Source organism: Vidua chalybeata, chromosome 18 (assembly GCF_026979565.1).
Source record: "Vidua chalybeata isolate OUT-0048 chromosome 18, bVidCha1 merged haplotype, whole genome shotgun sequence".
In the NCBI taxonomy this organism is placed as follows: Eukaryota; Metazoa; Chordata; class Aves; order Passeriformes; family Viduidae; genus Vidua; species Vidua chalybeata.
The window spans coordinates 9,870,047-9,888,354 of NC_071547.1; the positions used below are offsets into that span (position 1 = coordinate 9,870,047).

Consider the following 18,308-nt stretch of genomic DNA (forward strand, 5'->3'; position numbering starts at 1 on the left):
GCCTCAGTTTCCCTGTCTGGGGAATCTTTAACCTACCTCACTGCTAGCTGAGGCTTTGTCAGTGACACTTGTGGCACACTTGTGTGCAGGGTGCTGTGTGGGGTGAGTGGTGCTGAGAGGAGGCTCCTCTGGCCTTAGTGCTTAACCGAGATGATGTCACACTCACCTTCTGCCTTCATCTGGTGTCTGATATGCTGGGATGCCAAATAATGAGCATCTGATGCTCATGGTCAGGCTATTCTGATGCTACTCTGCCAAATAATGCCTGGTGGTGGCTGCGGCCACTGTGGGCGTCCAAAATTCATTCAGTGCAGATGCGATTTTGGGGTAACACAGCCGCTGTTGGGGTGTGTGTGTGCGCCCCGGGCCGGGCGCTACCCCTGGGGACGGCCTTTCACAGCATGTCCGGGCTGGGCTGGGGGAAACTCCGCTGGGTCGACAGTTATTTGATTCTTTCCTGCCTTGTAAACTTCTAACCGCTTTTTTTTTTTTTCTCAATTTAAAATTCTTGCAGTTACGCCAATAAAATTTTTACCATTATAGTCACGCCTGTGTCGCGGTTGTTTTCCGCCCCCGAGCTCGTGAGGGACCGGGCTGAGGGGAGGGAGGGAGGGGCAGTGCGGTCCTCCGGCCGCCAGGGGGCGACGCGCGCCCGGCCGCCGCTCTCCTGCGCTGTTCGCACCTTCCGCTGGCGTCACGCGCTTCCCACAGAGCGGCGGATGATTGACGCGGAGGGTAGCCAATGGGCTGAGGGTAGGCAGCGCCGCGGCGCTCTGCGATTGGTCATGAGCCGCGGTATAAAAGGAGACGGGCCCGCCCTGCGGCCCTTCTTTCCCGGAGCCCTCGTGGAGGTGCGGGCGCGGTGCGGCGGCTCCAGGGCCCGGGCGGGGCTGGGGCTGGGGCTGGGCGGCCGCGCCGAGGGGAGCGGACCGGGACCAAGAGCGGGGTCCTGGGCTGAGGCTAGGCTGTGGGGTTGGGAGCGCTGGGCCCCAGGGCGGAGGGAAGGGAAGGGTGGGGACCCCCCTAAGCCGCTCTTCTGCTGGCAGGTCTTAGCTCGTCTTTAAACCCACCGGGCGATCCTTGGAGCACCGTCGAGATGCCCAGGGAAGACAGGGCTACGTGGAAGTCCAACTATTTTATGAAAATCATCGTGAGTGTCGACTCGGAACCCTCGTGGGGCGCTGCCGGGGCAGGCTCGGGGCGGCGGGAACTGGGCGGGCCGGGCTGTGGAGGCTTTTAAGAGAGGTAGGTGAGCGCTATGGGGTGTCTGAACGAGTTCTTGGCACTAGGAAGCGATCTGAGATAGGCCAGATGAGGCCTCCTGAGAATTTGCCGTGGTGCTTGCAGACTTGTTCAGGGATGTGACTCGATGGCTGAGTGAAAGATGCAGCCTGTGGCACACCCAGCCTCATTTGGAGCTCATCATTCTCAAACTTCTGATAGGCTTTTTTTACGTTTTAATATGTTGCAGTTTTAATGTTGCTCTGTGCACTGCTCCGAATTTCTTTGTATAGTTATAGTGTTTGTTTTGCTATAGCAACTCCTGGATGATTACCCAAAATGTTTCATTGTGGGAGCAGACAACGTGGGATCCAAGCAGATGCAGCAGATCCGTATGTCCCTGCGTGGAAAAGCTGTTGTGCTGATGGGGAAGAATACGATGATGCGCAAAGCTATTCGTGGTCATCTGGAGAATAACCCTGCTCTAGAAAAGTGGGTAATGGGTAGTGCTGCCTGAGGGCACTTCTGGGTCCTTTGTCTTGGAGGAGGGGAGGTTGTCTAAGGAGTAAAACTGAAAGCTGTCATCTTTTCTTCAGGCTGCTTCCTCACATCCGTGGGAATGTGGGCTTTGTCTTCACTAAGGAGGATCTGACTGAGATCCGGGACATGCTGCTGGCTAACAAGGTAAGGGAGATCATCCCTCACTGCATGTTTGTGCTGAGATGGAATACAAAATAAAACTGAGTCTTCACGGTGGACAGGAAATCATCAAGGGTCGGGAATTGGCCCTTGCAGTCTTAGCCAAACTGCTTAAGTTCAGGTGCCTCACTTGTGTGTGCATGGGTGCTGTCTCATGGAGGAGCATGTCAGGGAGGAGGTGATCCCACAGGATCTGAGGTGAGCATTCTTGCAGCTTCTCGTCTCTCCCCTTTCAGGTGCCAGCTGCTGCCCGTGCCGGTGCTATCGCTCCTTGTGATGTGACTGTGCCAGCCCAGAACACGGGCCTCGGGCCTGAGAAGACCTCCTTTTTCCAGGCCTTGGGTATCACCACAAAGATTTCCAGAGGAACCATTGAAATTCTGGTCAGTGAGCTGCAGTTGTTCGAGCTGTTCCTTGATTGCGGCAGCTGAGGGAGCTGTGAAGGCCAAAGCTCTCATTAGTGCCAAGATACTGTATGAGCAGTGTGATTATTGTACTTTGGGATCTGGAGGAGGGTGTCTGGCGTGGCTTCAATGTGCAGCACGGGGGGATTGAAGTTCTCCATCAGATTTCCACGGGTAGGCTCTGTCAGAGGAACGTGCAGGTGAACTACCTGTAGGTAATGCAGGAAAGGTGCTGCCTTTCTCATGGACTTGTTTATGTAGTCTGGGGCTTTCTCTGCTTGTGGAGCTGAATGTGGAGCATGTTGGTTGTGCTCATTTGCTCCTCCAGTTCCACTGTCTGTCTCTCACTGCTTTTGACATGCTGGAATTTCTCGGTGTGTATTCACTCCTTTTCCCTGATCTCCTCAGAGTGATGTGCAGCTTATCAAGACTGGAGACAAAGTGGGTGCCAGCGAAGCCACCTTGCTTAACATGCTGAACATCTCCCCGTTCTCCTTCGGGTTGGTGATCCAGCAGGTCTTTGATAATGGCAGCATTTACAACCCTGAAGTGCTGGACATCACCGAGGAGACCTTGCACAAGCGTTTTCTGGAGGTGAGTGCCACAGCCCTGTCCCTCGCATTCTGCCTTGCTGCTCTGGGAGCCAGCACTGCCAGAACAAAAGTGTCCTGTCTGGTATTTTCCATGAGGTCCTGCAGAGCCAGGAGCTCTCCCTGGTTCCCTAGAGAAACTGTGTGTCAGGGAGTACCTTCCTGTAGGATTCTTCATCTGAATCTGCTTCAGAAATCATTTGAGGCCAGTTAAAATCATGGAATATCCTGAATTGGAAGGGCTCCACAAGGATCATCAAGTCCATCTCCTGGCCCTGCACAAGACACCCCAGCAATCCTACCCTGTGGCTGAGAGCATTGTCCAAATGCTTCTTGAGCTCTAGCAGCCTTGGGGCCATGACCATTCCATGGGGAGTCTGTTCAGTCCCTGACCACCTTATGGGGGAAGAACTTTTTCTTACTATTCCAGTTAAAACTTCCCTGACACAGCTTTATGCTGTTCTCTCGGGTCCTGTCACTGGTTACCAGAGAGAATGGCATAAAGCTGTGTCAGGGGAGTTTTAAGACAGCTGTGTCAGAGAGCAGAGATCACTGACATTTAAATATTGATGCCTTGATTTCACTGGAGCTGTTACCTGTGTGCATTGCATGCTTTCCTTTCTGTTGACAGTGTAAAAATTGTCATCTGGCTGGCCATCCTCTGCTGTGATTTCTAGGTTATTTCTCAGACCACAGAAACACAAGTCTGTTTCTTCGCAGGGTGTTCGTAACGTTGCCAGCATCTGTCTGCAAATTGGGTACCCAACCATTGCGTCCGTGCCCCACTCCATCATCAATGGGTACAAGCGTGTCCTGGCCGTGGCTGTGGAGACTGACTACACCTTCCCACTGGCTGAAAAGGTAATGGCTGGCTCCCAGCTCTGCAGAGAGACGTGTTAGAAGTGCAGCCAGGCACATTCTCAGCATGTTCTCTGGTTTGAGAGGACTGGTACACACCTGTGTGTGTGAGACATGTCTGGAGAAGGGGTACTTGCTTCTTTCCATATATTATGTACAAATGGCAGGAGAAAGCTGATTTACCTGGTGTTCCTTCTTTGGAGCTGAAAGCTTAGCTGAAATGTCTTTGGTTCTTCATATCTGCTACTGATAAGTGGACCTGTATGGATTCTGGCAAGCTGCAAGTGCTGCCTTTATCATTGCAAAGGTTTAGTCCTGCAAACTGTTTTGTTCCCTGTGAGTTTACATTTTTTCCCTCCACTTTTACAGGTGAAGGCCTTCCTGGCAGACCCCTCAGCTTTTGTGGCAGCTATGCCTGTGGTGGCTGAAGCTGCTGCTCCTGCTGCTGCCGCTGCTGCTGCTCCAGCAAAGGAGGCAGCGAAGGAGGAGTCGGAGGAGTCTGACGAGGACATGGGATTTGGTCTCTTTGACTAACAGCAGCCACCCTCTGCCTTTGTCAGAGTTGGCCCGATGGGAGAAATAAAAAGCTATTTTACACCTTCACGTGTGCCTGCATCGATGGTGTAGTCTCCATATCAGCTGGGGTTTGGGAAAGGTGTAACCTGAGGGGCCCTGCGCTCCAGGGCAATGGGGCACGGCAGGGGAGCGGTTGTGCCCCGGCCCCGGGTGCTGCAGGGGGAGCAGTTGTTCTCGGGGCCGCGGCGCAGATCTGCCCGGCGGGGCCGAGCACAGGCCTTGCCCGCAGCACGTCTGGGCGCTGCGGCCGCCTCCGGTCCCGTCCCGTTCCGATTCCCCGCGCGGCGGGGCCGGGGCTCCCGGGACGGGCGGGCAGCGCCCATCGCCGTGGCGCCGGGCCCGCCCCGGAAGCCGCTACCGGTTCCGGGGTCGCGGTGGAGAGATGGCGGCCGACACGCAGGTGAGTGTGAGACGGGCCGCGCAGGGTCCGGCCGGGGCACGGGAGACCGGCGGGGGCTGCGCCCGGGGCCGCGCCTCGTCCCGCTCGCGCCCCGCCGCGCCCTCGGCCCGGCTGCGGGGCCCGGCCCGGCGCCCGAAGCCGCCCGGGGACGTGGCAGCCGGGGCGGGCCCCGCCGAGGCGCCCGCACCGCGCCGTGCCCGGCCCGCGGGAAGGCGCCGCCGCCGGGGAACCCGGGCAGAGCGGGGGCCGACCGGGCCCGTCCCGATGGAGGCCCGGCACGAGCCGCATGCCCCCCGGCTGCGGCGCCGTGCGCGGCTGATCCCGGTTCGCACCGCCCGGCCGCGGTGTGACCGCTCCCTGTGCCCCGGCTGTGGCACCGCCGGCTTCATCCTGAGGGGCTTTGGGATGTTCCCAGAGCAAATCCCAGTCTGCTCAGCATCAGGTCCTTACTGGTACAAATACTGCCTTTATGCTCTGTATTGGTTTGCAGAAGCATTGCTGGTATGCTGGCGGTGTAATGTGTACATAAACATCCTAAAAAATTAAAATAAAAAGCAAACTGGTGAAGCCTGTCCCAGTGGCTTTTCCGTGGAGACTCAGTGGGGTAGTCGAGGTTTTGGAGTTTGTGTAAGTCACTGAGATGCTGGTGAGATCCTGTAGTGTTATACATAATTTATAATTTTCATTTCTAGACTTAGGATAATTTTAACACGTTTTTCATGTCTGCACATTCCCCTGCTCGTCATTAAGCAGCATGACTAAGTGCAGCTTGGTTTGAGTTTGCATATGATGAACTCATGTAGTTGAGAGCTTTGAGAGAAGAGCAGGTCCCTAACAGGTCCATAACACCAGCTGGTTTGTTTGGTTCTTGTGTCAGTGACATTGTTGGTCATCCTTTGCAGCTCAACCCAGCCTTCCTGTTCAGAGGTGCAGCACTGCTTCCAACCAGCTTTTAAGGGGACCTGTGGGTGTGAAATGGTGCCAGTCTCAGGGGGGTGTGGATGGACTTGAAAGGCCAGGAATCCACTGTGCAGGATTAGCCTTCCAGCATGTAGGCAGAAAGCTCCACTGAAAGCAGCTCTGAGGAGCTCTTTGAAGAAGATTGAAAATGGAAGGAACGGTTTTCTGTGAGTTTCTAAAGACATGCTCTGCCTTTTGGAAAGATGATATAAAGTTGCTCAGTTTAAGAGCTGAATTTCAAAAGCCTTTCCTGGAGACCTGTGTTTTGGTTTATGTAAATGCAGAAAACCTGGGTGTTTAGGTCTCCCTGCGTTGTCTGCAGTTTGATTGCCCCTTCAAGACTACCTGGACTTCAGGAGATAACATCCAGGGAGAAGCTCCTTTGAATTCTGGAAGTTACTATTTTTTGCTTTGAAAGGTCCTGTCCTCCAGATTACGGATCCTAGCTCTTACTCTGTGTTACTTTTAGAGGGGTAAGTGTCTCTTACAGAGCATGACAGATAAGAGCACAGATAACTGGAGAGCAGTTGTCCCTCAGCCCTGGGAAAGGAGTTTCAGAGTGTACGAAGCACAGTGACCCTTCCTTGGTGGATGAGATGGTGGATACTCACATTTGGGCACTAAGAGGTCATGTGGCAGCAAGTGACATGTTCTGCTTGCCCTAGTGTATGTTCTGTGGGTTGATATCAAAGGCAGTCTGGTGTTTTTCTGCTTTGTGGTTTTAGATTTCTGACACACTGAAGCGGTTTGCAGTGAAAGTAACTACAGCCAGTGTGAAGGAGCGGAGAGAGATCCTCAGTGAGCTGGGAAAATGCATTTCTGGGAAAGGTAAAAGCTTGGGAGCACTGTTCTGCTTACCTGGGTGGAGGAGAATGTTAAAATGTTTTGTTTCAAAAGCCTGTGTGAGGGGTATTTGTTTGAGGGAGGAGGTTGGCAGCATTTTGAGCCAGTGCTCCATCGCAGGGTTAATTCCAAGTGTGGGATTTGTGGGTAGCTTTTGGTACTGCTTTTTCCAATCAGTAGTTGTAGCACTGTTTATGTTAGTTCTTCATTAGTATATCATTTGAGTTTCTTTCATGCCTCTTGGCTTGTTCTTTTAGTACTCATGGAATATTTGGGTACACATATGTATAGAGATGGGGAATGTGGAAGATTACAGATGGTCTTAATAAAACAGCTGAAGCAAATTTTTTAAACTTCTCTCATTTTCTGAAGATGACTGTGTTTCATGTGTTCCAGTTTTACTGTTATTTGTAAAAATACACATAAAATGTATAAAAAGAGCAAACTTTTACTGTGATTCTTGCAAGTAATTTTGTAGATGCAAGCAGTTTACTGATTTCAGTCATGAAGTGAATCATGTTCATGTTAAAGATTAAGAGCTCAGTGATTAATGAAGAAGTATTTTGAAATACATTATTACAGATCTCCCAGAAGGTGCAGTGAAAGGCCTTTGCAAACTCTTCTGCCTTACTCTGCATCGATACCGGTGAGTAAATTGATGTGGAAAGGCTATATTATGTAATCTGTCAGTATTTAGTAGTTAAATTGGTCTGGATGTCTGGAAATGTTAGCATGCAGTGTCACAAAGATGTATATGACACTGAAGAATGTCATCTTGTAACTACATTCTCAGGGGAGGACTGACATTAAAAAGTTTTACAATATTTGCCTTGCATTTCACCTTTAATTTTGAAATTAAAACTTTAATCCTGTGGTTCAGTTTGCAAGAATGAACACCCATGTTCTTGTGAAGCAAGACTGACTGCCTTTTAGAAAATTTTAGGTGGGATTAAATCATGGTCTGTTATAGAGGAGCTGTTCAGAGCCCATTTTCTTCTAAAATCTGCCGGAGGGCCTCCACATAACTGCTGTCACTTGAGGAAGGGAATGGAGGTTCCTGACAAAAACCTCTCCACTGTGCAGAACAGCAAGGATAAAATAGTTCTTAGGCTGATTGCTGAAGTGAGAAAGCAGAGCCCTTAGTGTGGTGCAGGGGTGGTAGCGGTGCGGTGTGGCAGGTTTAGGATGTTCCTGATCCGTGTTTGTCACAGGGATGCGGCATCCCGCAGAGCCCTGCAGCTGGCCCTTCAGCAGCTCGCAGAATCCCAGCCGGAGGCCACGGCGAAAAACCTGCTGCACTCACTTCAGTCTTCAGGGATCGGCGGCAGGGCTGGAGTGCCCAGGTGAGTCGCTTTGTGTGGAAGCAGTTCTGAGTTGCTGGTAGTTCCTCCCTGTTCAGAATAAGGCTTCTGCTGCTGCTTGGCAGAGATGTTAAAAGCCTTTAGAGACAAGCTGTTAATGCCGTTCAGATGTTCCTCTCTTACCTCTTCCATGTCATCTGGGAAAGCAGAGGGAATATCCTGGTATAACTGCTGGTGGATTTGGGCTGAGTTACAGTTTGGTCTTAAACTTGAGGTCTGGGAAGATGGGGAACAAACTCTTTCAAGAAACAGTCTCCAGAATTACTAGGAAACGGAATTTCATCACCTGTCAAATGTTCAGCTGCCTCTTGTGCCATTTGGAAGCTTTGAGTGTCAAACCAGAACTGAAACAAACGTCTGAGGGCTGACTATTTCCTGTAAAAACTAAGGCTTTAGCTGTATTTTTGTATAATAAAATTGCTTGTCAGTCAGGTGCTGTTCTAACTGGGGCAAAATGGGTCTGTAAAGGTCTAGTAGGTGTAATTTATATCCTAGGAAGTGTAGATTTACCTCCCTCTCCTGTTTGTACAACAGTAAGAGCAGTGGATCTGCAGCCCTGCTGGCACTCTCCTGGACATGCCTGCTTGTACGCACCGTCTTTCCAACACCTGATAAGAGACAGGGAGAAACATGGAAAAAACTGGTAGGTTCTTTAAGGTTTGCAAAAATATCCCATCGCAGATATGGACTCAAATATTTCTAATGTGTTTAAGTTGCTGCAATGTTGCAAACAATTCTGAATGTAACTGAAAACACCAAGTTGGAATCCAGGTTTAGAGGGAGATTTGGTGTACTGTGATGTTTCTCCTGTTCCTCTGGAGAAAGCAGGAGGTGTATAAAGCATGAGTGGGGCAGTCTTGCACCTTTGCAGTTGTTCATGTACTGAGATGGCTACTGGTGCCTTCAGTGTGACAGGAAGTCCTTGTGCCTCCCCTGAAATAGCTTTTGCCTTCCTTTCACTTCCTTTACACAAACGTGCGACTGTGCTCATAGCACACTGGGATATAGTTGGAACAGATTTTAAGAAGAGATGTACTCTGTTTTCAGTGTTTCCAAAACTGTCAGGCATGGTTCTGCTCGAGGTGTGGGATGAAAGTAAAGGCAGCTTTGGAAGAACTTAATTGGAAAGAACTTAGATGATCTGAAGACTTAAACAGATTCAGCTAATCATTGACAATCATTGACACTTGGCATGGCTTGTTTGATACCAGCTCTCTGAGAAGCAGGTGCACAAAGGGTTTTTTGGCTGTTGCCTTTGGCAGGTGGAGGTTCAGTGTTTGCTCCTTTTGGAAGTCCTGGGAGGCTCTCACAAGCAGGCGGTGGATGGGGCTGTGAAGAAATTGAACAGGCTGTGGAAAGAGGTGATGTTTACACTATGTGCCATATTCTTCAGCTGTTCTGTTCTGTAGTGTTAACGTGCCTTGCTTTTTCTCTCTTAAGAACCAGGATCTGGTGGATCAGTACCTATCTGTCATTCTTGGGCTTGAACCAAACCAGAGTTATGCTGCAATGCTGGGACTTGTGGTGCAGTTTTGCACAGCCCAGAAGGAGATGGATATTATTAAACGATACAAGGTGAATCTGTTGTACAGCTTTTTTTGGGGGGAAATAAGAAGCATCACTTGTTACCATGAAGAAGGGACTGAATAGATGTCTTAGTGAGGCTGGTACTTTGCATCTGCCCTGATTTCACTGTCTGTCAATTCAGTAGTCCTGCACTTCTGACTGAAACAACTGGGGAATGTTTAGAGAGGAGGTGCCAGATATGTGGCTGTTTGGTGTTACCTGTGCATTGCTGTAGACGTCCAACATACAGCTTCCTGCCTTGTCCCTGTTGTGGGAACGAAAGGCAGCATGTAGCTCTCAGTGTGGTTTGAGTGTTGGCCTCAGAGTAGAGTAGGGAGTGCTGGTCTCTGCTTGACTGGCTTATGTGAGGGTGGAAGGAAAGCTTTCAGAGGAGGAGGAAGAGGTGGAAGAGATGAGGTGTCCAGCTTGGCATCTGACGGTGTGCTGGGAGCTGAGTACAGGTTGAGATGTGGCTGTAATCTGGTGTTTCTGCTTGTTCAGAGTGCTCTCCTGGATTTCTACTTGAAGACCATCCTTATGAGCAAGACAAAGCCTCAGAAGCATGTGCTGGTGAGACAGTGTTTAGAGCTGCTTGTGATGTTGTCCAACAGGCAGCACTGCCCTGTGCTGAGTGCCCTGTCCCCTTTGCAGGACAGCTGTTCTCCGCTGCTTCGCTACATGTCCCACGCCGAATTCAAGGACTCTGTTTTGCCAACTCTGCAGAAGTCCCTGCTGCGGAGCCCTGAGAACGTAACTGAAAGTGAGTCTTGTCATCTCTGCATTGCTCTGTCAAAGAGCCTAAATCCTTAGTGCTCTGGAGCTGTTGGGGCAGTGTCACTCTGGGCTATGCTTTTGGTCCCCAAGTACAGGCAGGATTGCCTGGCATTGAGGGTTAGATGTGGAGAAGCAACATTTGTGGTGTGATCCCAAGTGTCAGGGTATGTGATAGCTACTGTTTGCACTGAGGACAGGATTTCACAGCTGAGTGCTAAGAATAATCCTGGATTATTCTGTTCATTGGGCATCAATTTCAGTAGGTTTTTTTTATTCCTACTCCTTACTAACCTGTCTGCTCTTGATGTGAATTGTGGGAAGAGTGTATTAAAATGCTAATGGTATATGACATTTTGTTAAGTAACTGTTTTTATCTCTTGTGTTATCAGCAATCTCTTGCTTGCTTGTATCTGTGAACCTGGACCTTAGCCAGTATGCTCTAGACATCGTGAAAGGACTGGCTAGTAAGTACTCTCACTTCTGGAGGGAATTATGAATTCAGAATAAGGCTTTCTGGAACTTCCTGTTTGTACCTACAACAGCTTGATTGCTGCTGAAAAGGTTGTTCTAGGTGGGAGGGAGGATGATGCTGTAAATTGGAACTGGAATAGTTCACATGATGGTTCCAGAAGCTGCATTAAGCCACAAGTAAAGATAATCCTTACTTGCTGATTGTATGCAGTTTGTCGTAAGGATCTCTTGGCACATGTGTTATTTTCTAGGTCACCTGAAATCCAACAGTGTGCAGCTGATGGATGAAGCAGTTGTGGCATTAAAGAACTTGGCTCGGCAGTGCAGCGATCCTTCGGCTGTGGAGTCGCTGGGCAGGCACCTTTTTGCTATCTTAGGGGGTGAGTAAATTGTAGGATAAGCAGTGGGGATGAATCAAGGTTTGACAGCCTCAAGGAGTTTTGTGTATTGTATTTTCTGTTCTCTTTACTGCCTGTATGGAAGGGGTGGCTCAGCTGGATCAGGGATAATGGGGCAAGCTTTTGTGTTTTGGAGGCGATTCTTGGTGTAACACAGAGCTGTTGCCTGTAATCACCTGTCACCTTTGTGTTTCTTGCTGGCAGGCTCAGAGGGGAAGCTGACAGTTGTTGCTCAGAAGATGAGTGTCCTTTCAGGTGAGGATCCTAGAAGAGAGCTGCTTCTCTGGTGGAAGAAATTGAGCAGAAGGCTGAATGGAAAGGATCTGTACCTCAGTCTTCAGGATTTCCAGCCTGTCACTCTAAATTGGGTGTAGTTGAAGCCATAGAGGGTGCTGAATACCACATACCAGTTCCTGACTTTCTGTTCAAAGAAAATAATCGGCTGTTAGGCCAAAAATTTTCTTCAAAGAAGATTACTTCCACCCAGAGTGAAAATGAAGACAGAGGTCTGGCAGTGTGGTACATGGTGGATGTGATATCCAGATGTAGTGACAAGAAAAAGAGATGTCTGTGCAAGGATTGAAGTGCGAAGGGTCGTTCTTGATTTGTTTTAGATGTTGTGCTGGTAGTTTAGGAATTACTGAGAGAATTCTATCCTTTCAGGGATTGGCAGCCTTAGTCACCATGTGGTTTCTGGACCCTCCAGCCAAGCTCTGAGTGCAACTGTGGCTGAGCTTTTCATCCCTTTCCTGCAACAAGAAGGTGAGACCTTTTGCCTTTGTTCTGAGTTTGCTAAGCTGCATTCATCTTGAGCAGGGTTTTCACATGGTCATTCAAGATTAATCTGGATTCTTGCCTGCTGTGTAAGAGAATCTGTTGCCCTGTTTTGATGAGCAATCCCAGGGAGACTGTGCTGTGCCTGTCAGGAGCACATGTTCTTTTCCTGCATCCTGATGTTGTTACCCGCTTTCTGTTTTATGTTCTGTGCTTTCTGCAATTGCTGAACTGATGTAAGCTCTGTATTTCTCCCCAGTCCATGAAGGCACATTGGTTCATGCAGTCTCTGTCCTGGCCCTTTGGTGTGTTCGGTTCACCACAGAAGTTCCTAAAAAGCTGGTGGAATGGCTAAAGAAAGCCTTCAGCCTTAAAACCTCGACTTCAGCAGTGAGACATGCCTACCTGCAGTGCATGCTAGCTTCCTTCAAAGGTAAGACTGGGTAGCTGTTAATAACTTTGTTGTGGGGCTTAGGAGGAGAGTTAGCAACCTTTCTACTTCCTGATACAGACAGCTGTGCAGATGAGGAAAGATTTTGTAAGGCAGTGTCTTTTTTACTGATCTCCTTCATATTTCTCCTTAAACTCTTTTGCCTTCAAGTTTATAAAGATGGTTTGTTTCATTGTATAACTAAAATAACTGTCCATCATGCTGTCTTTCATATATCTCAAAGTAATTTTTGATTGCTTTATTTTTGTCTTACAACTGAATTCTAGCTCAGGGGCCATACTTCTGTTTTATATAGCACCCAGCACAGTTGGATCTTGGTCTCTGGCTTTGACTTTTGGAAAGTCTAAAAAAAAAAATTTCTGTGTTTGAAATTAAGAACTCAAGAAATTACTCTCTTTTGGTCATCCTCTCAGGATTGACATCTGTTGGTCCTGCCCCCTTTGACTGCAGCATTTCATCCACATTTGTTAGACCTCTGGGATTCCTTAACTTCTGAATGTTTGAAGTGAAACAGATGGTCATGGCTTGCCAGGAATTTGCTTTCCCTCTCTCAGGGAAACATTCATCTTTGAAGTCAGACTTCCTGTGATTTGAAGTGATTTGTGATTCCTTTAATGTAACTGAATTAGCATTTTCTTTTGCATCCCATGAACAGAAACTTAATCTATTGAGATGGGACTGTTCTGTCTGTGAGAAAAGGACCGAAGTGGTTGCCACTGAGCTTTTCATAGTTGCAATTTAGTGATAGTGATTGGCAAATACTTTGGGAGATTCAGTGTTCCCAGTGTGTGTCTGATTCCTCTCCTTGTCTCCTGGCAGCAGAAAAACCATTGATAGCTGGGTTGTAAAGTTAGGACCATGCTGTTTTGTAATGTGTCTCTTTTATCCCCTCAGGTGACACATTATTGCAGGGAATGGACTTGCTGCCAATGCTGATCCAGACCGTAGAAAAAGCAGCATCTCAAAGTACTCAGGTTCCCATGGTAACTGAAGGAGTTGCTGCAGCTTTGTTGATCTGCAGGATGTCTGTAATTGAGGGACAAACTGGTAAGGTCACAAAACAGCTGGCAGAATCCAATATAAACAGGTTCTGAGGGTTGACACTTCTTGACAGTGTGCGGGAGGTACTATTTCTTAATCTGTGTATAGTTTCTACATAGAGCATCACTGATCTTCTATAAACCAGGGAAAGATTAATTCCCATCTCTCTCATTTATATCATTGAAGAGTTCTTACTCTTCCATGGCTTTAAAAATTCCAGCTTCCATTCACATAGGGAAATATTCCTCTTTATTCTGACAGGAGATGTTCACCCTGACCTTACATGGTCAGATTTGACTGATGCATTGGAAGTATTATTTGACTGTTATTTGGGTAGTGTTTTTAACTTTTGGGAAGCGTAGGGACTGGAATTCTGTCTCCCATTAGAGGATATTACAAGAGCCCTCTGAGTTCATATATCTGCCAGGACATAAAATCAGGTGTGTTCTACCAAAAGCAACACACCACTTCCCTCCTCTTCTTTACATGTAGGAAGGTTTGCCCTATGAAAGATTAAGGTGAATTAGACTTTATATTTCACACATATAAGTCAGAGAAAGGTATTTTTGTCAGCTGGTGTTTTTTTGGGGTATTTATAGTTCTGAATGAGAGAAATGAGAGGCTTTAGAATTGAAGACCAGTAAGGCTAGAAGTAACTTGAGGGATTTCAGGAGAGAGAATTCTACTGTATTTTATGTACACTGATGAGTTCTGACTTATTTTGAAACATCCTTGATCGACATCTGTTCTTTTCCCATCAGAGTCTAAGCTGAGTGGTTTCTGGCAGCTGATTTTGGATGAGAAAAAACAAATTTTTACATCTGAGAAGTTTTTGCAGTCTGCATCAGAGGAAGGTAATTGGCAGTTACTGTATATCCAGTTGCTGTTTGACTGTGTTTCTTAGTACTTGACAGCTAATGTTGTTAGCCCTGTTCTATGTCCTTGGAGGATACAGTTTCAGATTAAAAGGAGCTGTGTACTGCTGTGTACTCTTCGGAGTACATCTACACTAGCTGTAGCCTAAGCTTGAAAATTAATTTATTTATTTCTTGATGAACCTGAGTTATCACTCATTTATCATTCTGAATGATAAAGAAATAGAAGGGCCTTGTGATAGCTGACACTCAGTACCCATTTCATTGCCACTGAAGCTGTTTTGGCAGGGCTCAGGAATTAACAGAACGGAAGCACTGAGCGTGGTGTTTATAATTCGGTTTGCTCTGTCAACTTAGACCAAAATAGGTCACACACAATGGTCAGGAAAATTGTTCTGGGATCCAGCTAACAACATTTCAATGAAATCATGGTTCACTTCCCAGTGTTGGCAGTTCTGAGCTGGATTTGTCTCTAACTTCAGCGAGAAGATTATGTAGAGGCTCAGCTTGGGGGGCTATATTAATGTGTCCTGTTTGCTGTTCATTTGTTTTCAGGTAAAAAAATCAGTTTCCTTATGAAGTCTCATGCTGTTTTAAATATTTGTCTTTTCCCTCAGCCATGTGCACAGTGCTGCAGCTGACAGAGCGCCTGCTCTTGGATCATGCACAGCGGCTGCCTGAAAGCAAAGTTCAGTACGTACGGTGCACTTGCTGTCCCCGATCCCTGTGTGACCCCAGAGTGCTGCTGTGGGCACTGTGGGCTTGGAGCTTTGCACGGAATGTTGAATTTTGGTGCCTTTGTGTCCCCTTGGCTGCAGAGCTGGCTCCCTGGCTAACCCTGTGTGTGCTTGCAGGCAGTACCACCGGGCCCTGGTGGCCGTGCTGCTGAGCCGCACCTGGCACGTCCGCAGACAGGCCCACCAAACAGTGAAGAAGCTCTTGTCCTCTTTGGGAGGGTACAGGCTGGCCTATGGGCTCTTGGAGGAACTCAAAGTGGTTCTCAGTTCTCATAAGGTGAGTAGCCAGCAAGTGTCTGCTCAGACAGATGTCTGAGTGTTGCCAGTCACCTCCCTGCCCTAGGTTTGCTGTTAGCATTGACAAACAGCCTGATGTGAACAGGATTCAGCTCCTGGAATGCCACTTTTTACTGGATTACTGCATATTACACTATCAATGTCTGGGGTATGCCTAGTCTTCCCTACATACATAGAAAAGACATATTCCAAATATTTTGGGGAGCAAGCTGTAGTTCTCCATGTATTTTTATTATTTTAATGCAGATTTAATATCTGCTGGAAGACCAAGTGCTTCATTCCTTTTTTTGTATCTTGGTTCTTTGGCCCTGGCTTATAGACTGCAGAAGTTGAGCATAATGTTCCCAGCCAGCTGGCTCAGCCTTTGCCAGAAGTGATAATTTTACTTTTATTTTACCCCAGCTTGCCAAATCCAGTATAGTCCTCCATTCCTAATCTTCTTGTCACTGTCATCCCTGTGCTTTGGTTTTGCTGTTATCCTTATCCCCTTCTTTCCTTTGAAAACTTCAGGTTTTTGGTATTGACAGGGAGATGGCATTCAGCCTGGTATTACTGTGAGGAAGTGTGTTCAGGTCTCAGGGAGGTTTGGTGTTGTCCATTCAGATTCTGCCTCACGAGGTTCTGGTGACAGAAGCGGGAGAGCTGTCGGAGCTGGGAAGGACATACATTCCTCCTCGTGTGCTGCATGAGGCCCTCTGTGTCATCTCCAGTGTGGCAGGGCTTGATGTGGACTCCTTTGAGCCAGAGAAGCTGGCCCTGGAGATGCTGCTGGTGAGCCATCATCCATCTGTAGGTAAGTGCAGGGATAAGGATCTCATGGCCAATGTATGAGTTTTTATTGTACCTTTTTGTTTTGTCGTGACAGCAACCTGCTTCATGTTTATTATGCTCATTTATTCTTCTTGCTAGTGGCAGTGCAGCCAGGACTTTGGCCAGCTCTCCTCATCAAGATGAAGATAGATCCTAAAGACTTCATTACCAAACATCTGAATGACATTTTACCCAGGATCACCACCTACACTCTGGAGAACCAGGTGATAAACTGCTTTCCTTATGTTAATTTTGGGAAATATCTTGGAGGAGTGCAGTAGTAACTGGTCTGTAATGAAGGAGAGCTGTCTAAAAGGTGTGGAAGAGGGAGGTTAAAAGATAATGTATATGGGGAAAAGGAGCTGAGATTTAAGAGGGAAAGAATGTACCAGCAACTGAGTAGAATTTTAGATAACATTCAAATACCCACTAAACAACGAATTGCGGATTGGAATGTAATGGGGACTGCCTCAGCAGGGCGTACTTCAGGAGATAATTTTAAGCAAGATTGATTATGTTTTTTCCTCCATTTTCCTGACAGTCATCTATGAATGCAGTGGGGTCTCTCTCCCTGCTTTTACCTGGCAGAGTGCTCCCACAGCTCATCAGCACTATCTCAGCATCAATGGAGAATCCAGCTCTGTGCCAGGTTACTCGAGAGGAATTTGCCATCATGAAGACACCCGAGGGAGAGCTGTATGACAAATCTATTATACAGAGGTAAGTCTGCATCATTTCTGTGCATCTGGGGATTGATGACTGCTGATGTTCTCGCCAGTGGGTGACTGGGTGTGTCGGATGCTCTTTCTGCACAGAGGTTCATGGATTTTTATGCCTGGTCCTTAATCCAGAGCAGTGCTGATTCTTTCTCTACTTTTCCTTCTCAGTGCTCAACAGGATAGTATGAAAAAGGCTAACATGAAGAGGGAGAACAAAGCTTATTCCTTCAAGGAACAAATCATTGAGCTGGAGCTGAAGGAGGTGAGTTGATAGAAAAAGGTATAGCCAGGCTGGTCAGAATCTTCACTGCAAGTTGTGTGTTGTTCATGGCTTCTGGCATATGTCTGTGTGCTTGTGGGAAAGATTCTCTGAACTACTTGGAATACTTCTATCTGTATGTATCCCATTTTTTAAACAAAGATTGACTTCTCTTAGCTCTGGGGAGTGTGATGTACCATCCCCTGTAAATGAACTGGACAGCACTTTTTAATGATACCAAATAATTTGTGATCAATGCGGAGAAACTTATGCTGAGGGACACTAAAGTGTTGTTAACCTGCTGATTTCCATTTTGTCTCTTAACTCCAGAGGGATATAATTGGAAGAATGTTTTGATACTGTTTTAAAAGTAACTTCCAAAAAACCCTGTTTCCAACTTGCTTCTCTGACTAATTGAAGGGATGGTGTTTGTAGCTTCCAGATAATGATGACCATGGCTCTCCATTGCAGGAGATAAAGAAGAAGAAGGGAATAAAGGATGAGGTGCAGTTGACGAGCAAGCAGAAAGAGCTGATGCATGCACAGCTGGAAAGGGAGGCTCAGATAAGAAAACGGCTGAAGGAGGTGAGTTTTGGTTGTATTTTTTGCCACCTCTGAGGCCACCATGACCCCAATCACTTTGATGGAGAGAAAATGGTGTAACAATCACCTGTTTGTTTCTGTTATTAGAAATGAGATTTAAAAACTCGGATTTTTTTTTCCCAGTGGAGCATTTTTGATGGTAATCTCTTGAATTGTTTTTCTTACAGCTTGATAATGAGCTGGAAACAGCTCTAGGACTCCTGGATACTGTTATAAAGAAAAAGCCTCCTGGTCTAACTCAGTATATCCCTGGTCTCATCAGTTCCTTCTTGCCACTTCTTCGATCTCCTTTGGCTGCTCCAAGGATTAAGAAGCCTTTTCTTTCCTTAGCTTCCTGTGTCATGCCTGCTCGACTGAAAACCTTTGGTGAGTGTTTGCAATTGCTCTTTAAGGGCAGGGTGTGTCATTTTGATGGTGGTGAAAATTCTTGCTCTTACAGACTGTGGATCATGACCATGTACCACAGGAAGCCAAGAGGAAAAACCACCTGGAACAGTGCTTAGGGAGATGACTGTGATTTCCCAGAGATCCTACTGCTGGGTAGGACTGAGACCAAAGACAAGGACTTGTCTGATCAGTGACCAGCTCTGAGGAGCAGCTGGTCACTGTGGGATTTATCTT

The 18,308-nt window shown here is 47.4% G+C and overlaps 2 protein-coding genes and 1 long non-coding RNA gene across 8 annotated transcripts in view; 2 read left to right on the forward strand and 1 right to left on the reverse strand.

The window, feature by feature from the left end:
• Positions 1 to 760: 760 nt before the first annotated feature.
• RPLP0 (ribosomal protein lateral stalk subunit P0) lies at positions 761 to 4,375 on the forward strand. Its single transcript, XM_053959010.1, has 8 exons — positions 761 to 851; positions 1,047 to 1,150; positions 1,538 to 1,713; positions 1,818 to 1,905; positions 2,157 to 2,303; positions 2,733 to 2,918; positions 3,635 to 3,775; positions 4,142 to 4,375. The coding sequence occupies exons 2-8, from the start codon at positions 1,097 to 1,099 to the stop codon at positions 4,304 to 4,306; spliced, it is 957 nt and encodes a 318-aa protein (XP_053814985.1). The 5' UTR covers positions 761 to 851; positions 1,047 to 1,096; the 3' UTR covers positions 4,307 to 4,375.
• A 343-nt stretch (positions 4,376 to 4,718) lies between these two features.
• The window catches only part of GCN1 (GCN1 activator of EIF2AK4), a 38,098-nt gene continuing 24,508 nt past the window's right edge, over positions 4,719 to 18,308 (forward strand). For 3 of the 5 annotated variants that reach the window (XM_053959883.1, XM_053959884.1, XM_053959888.1), the window contains exons 1-23: positions 4,719 to 4,748; positions 6,434 to 6,536; positions 7,134 to 7,197; positions 7,763 to 7,894; positions 8,447 to 8,555; positions 9,175 to 9,273; positions 9,353 to 9,487; positions 9,980 to 10,238; positions 10,642 to 10,716; positions 10,975 to 11,103; positions 11,326 to 11,376; positions 11,785 to 11,883; positions 12,155 to 12,328; positions 13,241 to 13,393; positions 14,149 to 14,241; positions 14,880 to 14,955; positions 15,117 to 15,276; positions 15,900 to 16,089; positions 16,206 to 16,330; positions 16,648 to 16,826; positions 16,994 to 17,087; positions 17,556 to 17,669; positions 17,855 to 18,053. In XM_053959883.1, the coding sequence (XP_053815858.1) occupies positions 4,731 to 4,748; positions 6,434 to 6,536; positions 7,134 to 7,197; positions 7,763 to 7,894; positions 8,447 to 8,555; positions 9,175 to 9,273; positions 9,353 to 9,487; positions 9,980 to 10,238; positions 10,642 to 10,716; positions 10,975 to 11,103; positions 11,326 to 11,376; positions 11,785 to 11,883; positions 12,155 to 12,328; positions 13,241 to 13,393; positions 14,149 to 14,241; positions 14,880 to 14,955; positions 15,117 to 15,276; positions 15,900 to 16,089; positions 16,206 to 16,330; positions 16,648 to 16,826; positions 16,994 to 17,087; positions 17,556 to 17,669; positions 17,855 to 18,053 (2,830 nt within the window). In that variant the 5' untranslated portion in view covers positions 4,719 to 4,730. The remainder of the gene's footprint in view (positions 4,749 to 6,433; positions 6,537 to 7,133; positions 7,198 to 7,762; positions 7,895 to 8,446; positions 8,556 to 9,174; positions 9,274 to 9,352; positions 9,488 to 9,979; positions 10,239 to 10,641; positions 10,717 to 10,974; positions 11,104 to 11,325; positions 11,377 to 11,784; positions 11,884 to 12,154; positions 12,329 to 13,240; positions 13,394 to 14,148; positions 14,242 to 14,879; positions 14,956 to 15,116; positions 15,277 to 15,899; positions 16,090 to 16,205; positions 16,331 to 16,647; positions 16,827 to 16,993; positions 17,088 to 17,555; positions 17,670 to 17,854; positions 18,054 to 18,308) is intronic. The other 2 variants (XM_053959887.1, XM_053959885.1) reach the window with 2 other exon arrangements.
• Positions 8,443 to 18,308, reverse strand: part of LOC128797399 (uncharacterized) — a 38,421-nt gene continuing 28,555 nt past the window's right edge. For both annotated transcript variants that reach the window (XR_008434114.1, XR_008434115.1), the window contains exon 4: positions 8,443 to 8,520. This is a non-coding gene — a long non-coding RNA (uncharacterized LOC128797399). The remainder of the gene's footprint in view (positions 8,521 to 18,308) is intronic.

Bases quoted from the DNA above. Each gene is read 5' to 3' on its own strand.
- RPLP0 (XM_053959010.1), top strand. From the start codon at position 1,097: ATGCCCAGGGAAGACAGGGCTACGTGGAAGTCCAACTATTTTATGAAA. The intron at 1,151-1,537 runs GTGAGTGTCGAC...GTTTTGCTATAG, and splicing joins ACTATTTTATGAAAATCATC to CAACTCCTGGATGATTACCC. The intron at 2,304-2,732 runs GTCAGTGAGCTG...TGATCTCCTCAG, and splicing joins GAGGAACCATTGAAATTCTG to AGTGATGTGCAGCTTATCAA.